Source organism: Schistocerca nitens, chromosome 6 (assembly GCF_023898315.1).
Source record: "Schistocerca nitens isolate TAMUIC-IGC-003100 chromosome 6, iqSchNite1.1, whole genome shotgun sequence".
In the NCBI taxonomy this organism is placed as follows: Eukaryota; Metazoa; Arthropoda; class Insecta; order Orthoptera; family Acrididae; genus Schistocerca; species Schistocerca nitens.
Genome location: NC_064619.1, coordinates 577,183,822 through 577,195,872, shown reverse-complemented (window position 1 = coordinate 577,195,872; position 12,051 = coordinate 577,183,822). Strand labels below are relative to the sequence as shown.

The 12,051-nt window shown below is 43.8% G+C and overlaps 1 protein-coding gene across 3 annotated transcripts in view; it reads left to right on the top strand.

The window, feature by feature from the left end:
* Positions 1 to 11,085, top strand: part of LOC126262240 (probable cytochrome P450 6a13) — a 71,832-nt gene extending 60,747 nt beyond the window's left edge. For all 3 annotated transcript variants that reach the window (XM_049958713.1, XM_049958710.1, XM_049958711.1), the window contains 6 exons: positions 1,062 to 1,300; positions 3,951 to 4,213; positions 4,311 to 4,504; positions 6,802 to 7,023; positions 7,824 to 8,075; positions 10,748 to 11,085. In XM_049958713.1, coding sequence (XP_049814670.1) covers positions 1,062 to 1,300; positions 3,951 to 4,213; positions 4,311 to 4,504; positions 6,802 to 7,023; positions 7,824 to 8,075; positions 10,748 to 10,914 — 1,337 coding nt within the window. In that variant the 3' untranslated portion in view covers positions 10,915 to 11,085. The remainder of the gene's footprint in view (positions 1 to 1,061; positions 1,301 to 3,950; positions 4,214 to 4,310; positions 4,505 to 6,801; positions 7,024 to 7,823; positions 8,076 to 10,747) is intronic.
* The last annotated feature ends 966 nt before the right edge of the window (positions 11,086 to 12,051 follow it).

The window sequence follows — 12,051 nt, the reverse complement described above, 5'->3', positions numbered from 1 at the left end:
CCGATAACTCATCAAGTCAAGCTAAACCTTTACAACACCAAAAAAACGTGTAATAATAATTATTGTGCTGTGAATTCAACAAAGTACTGATGAAGCCCTTTTATGTAACTTGGGTTACTAACTTCTGCTACAGTAAATAAGAATAATCTCTACATAGGGTTACAATCTCTTACTTTGGTCCAGAAAGGTGTCTATTATTCAGAATCACACATTTTAATAACTTGTCGGTAGCCATAAAAAGTTTAATTGCTGATAAAGCTCAGTTTAACAGGAGCCTAAGAGATTTGCTGGTGTCCAACTCCTTTTAGTCCACTGATGAATTTTTTAGCAGAGCCGAACGATGTGTGTACGTTACTAACAATATCAAATAATGCGAGTACTGCGTACAATCTATCTTCCGTACAACTTCAGTGCAGTAATGCAATCACTATAAATAAGTGTTATAAAATGACTTTTCTGTTCGTTGATACAAATCCCAACAGCCTAAGATTTATCATATACATTTACATGTTTTGTGACAAGTTCGTTATTACCTTTTAAATGAAATTATATTTAGGATTTTTTGACTTATTTCACATCCATAAGGATCATTTAACTAGGGATATCTAAAAGGGATATTAGTGTATCTCTTTTCGTTGTAGATATTCATTGAGTGTTCTTGTTTCCTGACACATTTTGCTTTCTGGATTTTCTCGTCACTGTGTATCTGTTGGAACTAAAAGTATATCTAATATAATATAATCTCGCTGATAATCATAAACTGAGGTGAAATTTACAGGCTCTGTTTCTTTTCATTTGGAAGTGATGATGGTTGCCCCGTCATTTTCAATTGCAGTGACAGAGCCGCAGTAGCATATACAGGTGGAACATTGCCTCCACTGACAGAGTTGCGGAGGTGGTCAGAGATAATGTCGGATCTGTTAGAACAGCTTGAAATTTTCAGATCAGTATTCTGCGCGGTACCTTTTTAATCCCTTCTTTACATTACACATGTATCGTAGGCACAGACTGCCTGTTTCTGTAGCTGGGACATTAACTGACCTGTTTTCCCTTTACTTCAGGTGAGAGGTACGTCGGAATGTACCAATTCGGTGTGCCAACACTGGTCCTGAGGGATCCGGACTTCATCCGGCTGCTGCTGGTCAAGGACTTCGATTCGTTCCGCGACAGAGGAGTCCCTCACAACGAACAAGAGCCGCTGAATCACAACCTGTTCTTCATGAATGGCGCCAAATGGAAGCGGATGCGGACCAAGATGACGCCCACGTTTACGTCGGGAAAGCTGAAAATGATGTGCCAGGTCAGTAGCTGCTGAGCAATATGTATAACGTACACCTTACACCTATTACCAATAACAATTAGTAGTCATTCCTTGCGTTAGTATCGCGAAAAGTTCACACAAAACTGACAGGCACGCATTTAATGCATCACCTAAAGATTTAAAACCTGATACTAGTCAACATTGAGAGACATTGGTAGAATTACAGCAAAGAGCCAGTAGTGTAATTTACCTTCTTATGAGTCAAGTAAGTGCAATTGGTGGTACGAATTAATTGTAGTGAAAGACTCTGGCTCCAGAAGAAAGGGTCACTAATGATTATACATTCGTTTTATATGCTGTATATAGCATCCACCGAATGTCAGATGGCAGTTTCTTGCCGTGAGCGACCTCGTGTTTCCTGTGATTTTCAACATCCGCAGCAAAGAACTACTCCTTGACGATCTGGAAACACAAATGCTACATATCAGAAATGGTGTTAGCCACTCACCAAATGCATGGGGAGATTCTGTAGACAGCGATAAATATCGGAGTATCAAGCACAGATTATGAATTGGACAGTTAGACTGCAAATGTTGCAACTAAGATACTGTAACATCTGCATATCCTGATTATCGAATAAGTGCCAGAAGACCGAGCTACTTGAAGTGGCTGTAAACACAGTAATAGCAATTGCGGTTTTATGCCGCAATATTCGCAAACATCAGTGACTGGAACCTTGGGAGTACTATCGGGTGCATTTCGAGTGTAGGAAAATGAAGTACCCGAATACTTGAAAAGATCTCACTCCGATTCCTTGTTTCTACACATTATGAACCGGGACTGGATTCGTGATTTCCTGTCAGAACGGTCACAGTTCGTAGTAACTGACGGAAAGTCATCAGGTAAAACAGAAGTAATATGCGGCGATGCCCAAGGAAGTGTTATAGGCCCTCTATTGCTCCTGATCTATATTAACGACATAGGAGACAATCTGAGTATCCGTCTTAGACTGTTTGCAGATGATGATATTTACCGTCTTGTAAAGTCATCAGATGATCAAAACGATTTGCAAAATGATTTAGATAAAATATCTGAATAAAGAAAAGTGTGAAGTTATTTACATGAGTACTAAAAGAAATCAGCTAAATTTCGATTACGTGATAAGTCACACAAATCTGAGGGCTGTAAATTCAACTAAATACTTAGGGATTACAATTACAAATAACCTAAATTGGGACGATCACATAGATAATATTGTGGGTAGAGCAAACCAAAGACTGCGATTCTTTGGCAGAAAACATAGAAGGTGCAACAGGTCTACCAAAGAGACTGCTTACACCACGCTTGTCCGCCCTATTCTGGAGTATTGCTGTGCGGTGTGGGATCCGCATCAGGTGGGACTGACGGATGACATCGAAAAAGTACAAAGAAGGGCAGCTCGTTTTGTATGATCGCGAAATATGCGAGATAGTGTCACAGACACGATACGTGAATTGGAGTGGCAATTATTAAAACAAAGGCGTTTTCAATTGCGACGAGGTCTTCTCATGAAATTTCAATCACCAGTTTTCTCCGCCGATTTCGAAAACATTCTGTTGGCACCCACCTACTGTGGTGTGCGTACTGTAAGACCTTCAGTACACACACCATCAGATTATTTGACTTGTCGCTCTAACGAAGTAGGCGAGTGTCAGCAATATGTCTTGTGGTCTTTTCGTGGCGTGTTTATCTTCTGCCGTTAGGTCAGACGATAGAAATGCCACTTGCACACTTAAGAGTAGTAGATTGACGGTGACCAACTTTAAACAGAACTTGATTAATTTTCACACACATTTATTAAAATAATAACAAGTATAAAAATTACTTAATTTGGTTCTGGATACTATTTACAATTGACAATCTGAAGTTCCTTTGGTATTGGTACGTTAATCTTATTCGCACATATATCTCTGATACTTGACAAAAGTGTCTATACATTTATCTTCATGGCTATGTACAGGAATATGGTAATCTTATTAGGCGCAGATTGAAACTTGACTATAGACTGGTACAGACAAATGTAGACTGGTACAGACTGGTGCAGACAAATGCAGGCTGACTAATCGGAGGTCTGTACACTCATTATAATACATCGCGCATTCATGTATCACTACGCGAGTGTGATCCGTGAGGAGAAAAGTTTCTACGTTAGCAGCAATCTCATTGGCTGCGTTACATATTAATACGCGGATCGACGTAAGCAGAATTTGGTCCGTCTCTATGGCAGCGCCATCTCGTAGTGCGGAGACGAACGAGCCCTGCGCCTGCACTGTTGTGCTTAGCGGGGCGCGCTCTAGTGGGGAAGTTGTGTACACGCTGACTACGCAGAACTATGTACACAACACCTACATAGGGAGAAATGATCGTCACGGTAAAATAAGAGAAATCAAGGCTCGCACAGAAAAATTTAAGTGCTCGTTTTTCCCGCATACTGTTCAAGAGTGGAACGGTAGAGAGACAGCATGAAGGTGGTTCATTGAACCCTCTGCCAGGCACTTTATTGTGAATATCAGAGTAATCACGTATATGTAGATGTTTACACGCTATCACTCATTTGGTGGAACAGAAAATTAAATGGGGAAAACTGCAATTTGCACCAGGACTTCGTTTCTTTAAAACTCACCTTATTGATATGTGATTATCTCTCTAGACGATGCAAGACTGCGGCCGTGAGATGGTGGAGGTGTTGAGAGATCCAGCGAGCCGTGGAGAGGTAGTGGAGATGCGGGAGGTGTCCGCCAGGTATGCCACGGACATCATCGCATCCGTCGCTTTCGGCGTGGAGTGCAACTGCCAGAGGAATCCGGAGGCCGAGTTCCGACAGTGGGGGCGCAAGGCGTTCGAACCTTCGCTCAAATTCAGGATCGCCCAGTTCATGCACTCCTTCGTTCCGACTGTCGCCAGGGCACTCAGGTAAAGCATCTCTCCATTCTGTCCACCATTGCTCCATAGCACATTCTGTGTTTCGACTGTGTAGCTCTCAGTTACAGTGAACTTGTATTTCCCACAGAGTTGGTGCCGGAACTGAAGAAGTATCCGCATTCTTCCGAAACATGGTGAAAGAGACAGTGGAGTACCGAGAGAAGTACAACGTAACGCGAAACGACTTCATGCACCTGCTGGTACAGCTGAAGAACAAGGGCTTCATCGATGACGAAAAGGCGAAGGCAATCAAGGACAGCGCCAAGGACATCGACAACTGGAGTAAGTTATGGTACCTTAATGTAACTGACGTATGGTGTGACACCGAAGAAGGACAGTAACTAATCAGGGAACATATTTCAGAAGTAATTGTTGATAAATCCTTGACTACTCAGTTTACCCGTGTAGATTGTTACGGGAGAAAGTACATTTTCTACATCTACATCTACATCCATACTCCGCAAGCCACCTGACGGTGTGCGGCGGAGGGTACTTTGAGTACCTCTATCGGTTCTCCCTTCTATTCCAGTCTCGTATTGTTCGTGGAAAGAAGGATTGTCGATATGCCTCTGTGTGGGCTCTAATCTCTCTGAATTTATCCTCATGGTCTCTTCGCGAGATATACGTAGGAGGGAGCAATATACTGCTTGACTCCTCGGTGAAGGTATATTCTCGAAACTTCAACAAAAGCCCGTACCGAGCTACTGAGCGTGTCTCCTGCAGAGTCTTCCACTGGAATTTATCTATCATCTCCGTAACACTTTCGCGATTACTAAATGTTCCTGTAACGAAGCGCGCTGCTCTCCGTTGGGTCTTCTGTATCTCTTCTATCAACCCTATCTGGTACGGATTCCACACTGCTGAGCAGTATTCAAGCAGTGGATGAACAAGCGTACTGTAACCTACTTCCTTTGTTTTCTTGTTTCCTTGTTTTATCTTGTAAACAAAGTTTTCGTTTAAGGATTGTGTTTGCAGTAAATCATTTTTCTCATTCTCATTAATGAACAAATTCCTCAACTATGATGAGTGTAATCAGACCACGCCATTGGAATATTTGAAACAAGATGGAATATTTATTACGTCTACTCAGCCAGACTGTATAATTAACACTGTAAACATTTTCATTCGACATGCAATTACTTGTCACATTATTACAGTATGTTTGGTTACGATACTGAAAGCCCTTCTGTCCTACTTGCAGAGTTAACGAACATACTTAATGTCTTCCAAATTCTATTCACTTGTGCTGCTGGGTTAAATGTACGAAATCATGACTTCATCTTTTACATGTCTCAGGCAGGCATTTTTTTCGATGGCGCAGAAGCAGTATACTTCAGTTAGGTAACTTTCTTTTTTTTTCTTTTAGGCCCAAGTCACTGTTCTCTTCCATGTTTTTATCAGATATAATGTCGACTACGATTGGGCTGTTTCTAAAGTTTGCTTGGCAATTTCGCCAGTTTCAGTCAGTATCGTTTAGGACATTTACTTCAATATTCCATTCAAGAAAAGCTGTAACTAGGATATATAGTACTCCGATGGTGACTCTTTTCGTACTTCGGTAGGATGGAGAAGAAGTTAACACCTGAAATTTAGGTGTCTCCGAAGTCGTCAGAGACAGAATACTTGCCTTAGCCGGATAGAAGTAATGAGCCAAACATTGACCTTACCTAACAAAGAAAGACCCGAAATGAAGATACCCAGGTTACCACTCCTCCAGAATACTGAACCACGATTATCACGCCTTCGGTTCCTTAAAAATAGTCTTGAAGAGTTGACGACTCATGTGGGACGAGGACGTGCAACAGGCAGTTACGTACTTCTTCCCGCAGCAGGACTTGGTGTCTTACCAAACGGATATCTTCAAGCTGATGTGTAGCTGGGATGATTGCCTCAGTACTCACGGCGATTTTGCCTCACTATCATTCCGATTCTGGATTGTACGGTCTTCGAACTGAAACTTATTGATCGCCCCTTATACGACGCGAATGTGTTGTGTTTACGACTTTGGGGTAACTTGTGTTACTGTCTCCAGTTGTCACAGCCTGTTGTTTTTGTCGTGCTGCATCGCATGCAGTATCACGTACACGAGAGGAAGAGGAGTCTTTGACCACTGGAGACTGCCACAATTTACTCCAGAGTTGTTAACCCAACACGTAATTGTAGCATTAATTTACATGAATCCACCTGATGGTGGAGGTTTAAATCCCTTAGAAGCGAAATTAAAATGTGATAAAGTGTGACTGGTGACAGTTAAGTTGCTGTTTCAATCATTTTCCCCAGGTAATCATTCCTTTCCATCTACATAGGCTTCTGCTCTTGTTGTTGTTGATTATTTCCACAATTACGTACGTGCTGTAATCGCTGATGTTCTCCACCCGTTGTCTAACATACTGTTAAAGAAATTCAGGCGATTGACATGTAGAATCACAAACTTTTACTTGCTCAGTACAGAGGGGAGTGATTTCTAGCGCACTAAAGGGAAAAGAAAAGTTAATTTTCTGCTGCATTCGGAGTATGATCGACAAACTTGCTTTGGTTGCATGACACTTTCCTAACAGGGCACTTTCTCTCGCTTACAGAGTTGTCGATAGACGAGGTGGCCGCCCAGGCGTTCGTGTTCTTCCTGGCGGGCTTCGAGACGTCGTCGACGACGATGAGCTTCGCGCTATACGAGCTGGCCCTCAACCCGGACGTGCAGAAGAGACTACAGGAGGAGGTGGACGCCACGTTGCTGAAGAACAACGGACAGCTGACGTACGAGGCCATTTCCGAGATGTCGTACCTCGACAAAGTAGTATCAGGTGAGGCTCTGAAATTCTATTCGTTTCGGGTTGCGTGTTTTAGCCCACGAAAAGTTTTTGAATAATTACGTACTCGAGAGAGATTTGTCTCAGATATACTGGAAGGGAACTCATGTGCGATGTTGTAATGAGACACTTTGTCCCACGGCTAATTTAAAGAAAATTGATATTGTGTGTGTTGTACTCTTCCTCCTACTGGTATACCTTACGTACTATTTTTTATAGTTCTTCTACATTTTGTGTAGGACTAACGCAGTTTTCTGTGATTGGTCTTTCTTTGGATTTCATATATTCGTACTAACGTAATATATGCTTCTGTTTTCGTTCTGCAGTGTTCATTGTCTAAAGTATAATTTGACACTCTTGTCTATGTACACTGCCATCGTCCTACGTAATATATAGGAACATGTGCCTTCCTTGAGTAAAAAATTAAGAATCATAACAATGTGTTAGAGTGGATGTACTAATTCCAATCGGAGTTCATATGATGCTTGTACTGGAACGTTTCTAGAGTCGAAACCACTTTCATTGCAATTTCCCCTTCCCAACTCCTAACCGAAGCAGTGGTACCACACTCAGTCACTAACTACTGTAACATATTTGACACATAACTCGATTTCAAATTTCATACCTAATGCCATGACCACGCGTCCGGTGCGTTGCTGATATCATTAGTAGTCAATATTAAGTTTTTTGCACATTACTAGAGTCTCCCGTGGGCATTAGTCGACTGTTACCTGCAGGTGGCATAATGAGTCAAAATATGATTACTAATTAGTTACACGTCTCTTATCTTGCAGAAACGCTGAGAATGTATCCACCGGGAGCGATTCTGGCACGGAAGTGCACGCGTCGCTACAAGTTCCCCGATGGCGGGCCTGAGCTTGAAGAGGGAGCGACTGTTTTCGTCCCAGTCTACGGTCTTCACAACGATCCCCAGTATTTCCCAGAACCCCAACGTTTCAGTCCTGAGAGGTTCTCAGAGGAAGAGAAGGCGGAGAGGCATCCCTACGTATACCTTCCTTTCGGAGAAGGACCACGAAACTGCATAGGTAAGTCGGAACACTGTCGTATCGGTATATACACTGAGTTGACAGAAGTCACGAGATTCAGATGGCTGTAATATTGCGTACACAAGATATAAAAGGGCAGTGCATTGGTGGAGCTGTCATTTGTGCTCAAGAGATTCATGTGAAAAGGTTTGGCGCACGCCGGGAACTAACATACTTTGAACGTGGAATGGTAATTGCTGCTAGAGGCATGGGACATTCCGTTTCGTAAATCGTTAAGCAATTCAATATTCGGCGATTCACAGTTTCATGACTGTACCGACAATACCAATTAAGGCATTACCTGTCACAATGGGGAACGCAATGGCCGACGGCCTTCACTTAACGAGATCAGCGGAGTTTTGAGTAGAGTTGTCACTCCTAAGATACAAGCAAGAGTGCCTGAAACAACCGCAGAGATCGATGCTGAACGTACGACGAACGTTTCCGTTAGGAGAGTGCAGCGAAATGTGGTGTTAATGGGCTATGGCAGCAGACAGACGACGCGAGTGCCTTCGCTAACAGCACGACATCGCCTGCAGCGGCCTCTCTTGGGCTCGTATCCACATCGGCTGGACCCTAGACGACTGGAAACCCGAGGCCTGGTCAGATGAGTCCCGATTTCAGTTGGAAAGAGCTGATGGTAGGGTTCGAGTGCAGCACTGACCCCACGAAGCCACGGATCTAAGTTATCGACAAGGCACCGTGCAAGCTCGTGGTGGCTTCATAATGGTGTGGACTGTGTTGACAAAGAATGGAATCGGTTCTCTGGATTTTCGGCTACATTTGCTTCGTTCCGAAACAGTGAAGGAATTTTTATGTGTGACAATGAACCGGGCCACAACTGCTTCCGATTGGTCTGAAGAATATTCTTGATAGTTCGAGCAACTGATTTGGCCACACACATCTCCCGACATGAATCCCACAGAACATTTATGGGAGAGGTCAGTCCGTTCCGAAAATCCTGCACCGGCAGCATTTTCGCAGTTATGGGCAGCTATAGAGGCAGCATGGCTCAATATTTTTGTGGGAAACTTCCAACGACTTGTTGAGTCCGTCCCGCGTCGAGTTGCTGCACTACGCCGGGCAATTAGAAGATATCCCATGACTTTTGTCACCTCAGTGTACTCTTTATGACCGTCTTTACTAGTGGTATTCTAGAACCTGGGTGAAGAATATTTCCATTTCATCATGTTCTTGCAGTAGGAATCTAATCACGCAGTAAGGGCCAAACACTATCTACCTGCAAATAGAAGGGAGTACTCTGTAGCTACAAAGAAGAGAAGCCATAGTTCGGAAATTCTTTGTTATCGTATCAAAGTGATGCACTTTGTCGAGATAGAAAAATATAGTATTACATTTGGGCCGTGACCTTTTTTTCTGCTAGAGTAACTCAATAAATTTTATCTCGGAGAGTATTATTAAGGCAAAGAAGTAACACATGTCCCTCATTTCCATGTGAATGGTTGCGAAGTTGGGACTTGATATTAAAACTGTTTATAGCTTTTCTTTCTCTGGTTTTTCACCAGGAACTAATCCTCCGTGGTACTATTCGTATAAGGGACAGTCAAGTGAACACGGGAGAGATGGAAGAAAAGCAAGTAAGCTGTTTATTATTTCGAAAGCTTTCGTCATAACTATTAATACGTACATTCATCCCACTGTGAGGCAGGGCTGTCAACGTCTTCATGGAAGAATGTTTGTGGTGGCCTTCGGAAACAAGATAATACCCAACACGTGCACCTCTTCCTCCGAAGCAAACCGACGGCCACGAATGTCTTTCTTCAGGGCTCCAGAAGGACGAAAATCGAGTAGCAAGAGATCGTAACTGTATGGAGGATTTGTAAGGACTTCCCAGTCAAACATCTGCAGCGCAGTCGAAACAATCTTGGCACAAGTGGCCCTGAAGAAGAAATGGTTCAAATGGCTCTGAGCACTATGGGACTTAACATCTATGGTCATCAGTCCCCTAGAACTTAGAACTACTTAAACCTAACTAACCTAATGACATCACATAACACCCAGTCATCACGAGGCCTGAAGAAGAAAGAAGTTCGGGGCCGACATTTTGCTTCTGATGAAGAGGTGCATACTTGGGTACAATCATGGCTCCGTAGGCAACTGGAAAAATTTTTCCCTGAAGGCGCAGACCGTCTTGTTTTGCAGTGGACAAAATATATTAACTGTTTACGGCGATTTCTTTTTGAATAATAAAGAGTTTCACACTGAACTCGCATTCTGGAGGACGACAGTTCAAACCCACGTCCGGCCATCTTGAATTAGTTTTTCGTGATTTCCCTAAATCACTTCAGACAAATTTCGGGATGGTTCCTTTGTAAGGGCTCGGTCGACTTCCTTCCCCCTCTTTCCATAATCTTATGGGACCGATGACTTTGCTGTTTGGTCCCCTTCCCCAAATCAATCAACACCACCCCCTTATATTTAAACGCATTTCCATTCTCCATATAATGTCTACAAGTTAACACATTAATAATACGATGTTGCCTGCACAATTATTCGTCGTCATTTGAAACTCTGCCTGGTCGTGCCCTATGAAACGACCTCAGGTACTTGTGCCATGGATATTTACGAATGAAGTCCGATCAAGCACGCTTTACACTCACAACAGTGCTGCACTGACTTTCATAAACAGAACTGTTGGTTGGGTGTTTCAGGCATGCGGCTGGGCTTACTGCAGACCAAGATCGGGCTGGCCTACCTGATGTCGAAGTATGAGGTCCAGCGCTGTGACCAAACTGTGGTGCCCATGGAGTTCAATCCTTTCTCCTTTGTCATGATGCCCATTAGTGGCATACAACTTCGACTCAGTAACAGGACGTAGCCCAATTCAGCTTAACCGAATCGAAACAGTATTATGTAATTTATAAATATTTATGTAAATAAGCTGAGAGAGGAAGACTGTTTATTTTGTTGTATTTATTACTTTACTGCTTGTGAAATATATGTAAATACTAAAAAAACGACACTAATAAATCATTTGTATTTACCTGTATACTACACTCCTGGAAATTGAAATAAGAACACCGTGAATTCATTGTCCCAGGAAGGGGAAACTTTATTGACACATTCCTGGGGTCAGATACATCACATGATCACACTGACAGAACCACAGGCACATAGACACAGGCAACAGAGCATGCACAATGTCGGCACTAGTACAGTGTATATCCACCTTTCGCAGCAATGCAGGCTGCTATTCTCCCATGGAGACGATCGTAGAGATGCTGGATGTAGTCCTGTGGAACGGCTTGCCATGCCATTTCCACCTGGCGCCTCAGTTGGACCAGCGTTCGTGCTGGACGTGCAGACCGCGTGAGACGACGCTTCATCCAGTCCCAAACATGCTCAATGGGGGACAGATCCGGAGATCTTGCTGGCCAGGGTAGTTGACTTACACCTTCTAGAGCACGTTGGGTGGCACGGGATACATGCGGACGTGCATTGTCCTGTTGGAACAGCAAGTTCCCTTGCCGGTCTAGGAATGGTAGAACGATGGGTTCGATGACGGTTTGGATGTACCGTGCACTATTCAGTGTCCCCTCGACGATCACCAGTGGTGTACGGCCAGTGTAGGAGATCGCTCCCCACACCATGATGCCGGGTGTTGGCCCTGTGTGCCTCGGTCGTATGCAGTCCTGATTGTGGCGCTCACCTGCACGGCGCCAAACACGCATACGACCATCATTGGCACCAAGGCAGAAGCGACTCTCATCGCTGAAGACGACACGTCTCCATTCGCCCCTCCATTCACGCCTGTCGCGACACCACTGGAGGCGGGCTGCACGATGTTGGGGCGTGAGCGGAAGACGGCCTAACGGTGTGCGGGACCGTAGCCCAGCTTCATGGAGACGGTTGCGAATGGTCCTCGCCGATACCCCAGGAGCAACAGTGTCCCTAATTTGCTGGGAAGTGGCGGTGCGGTCCCCTACGGCACTGCGTAGGATCCTACGGTCTTGGC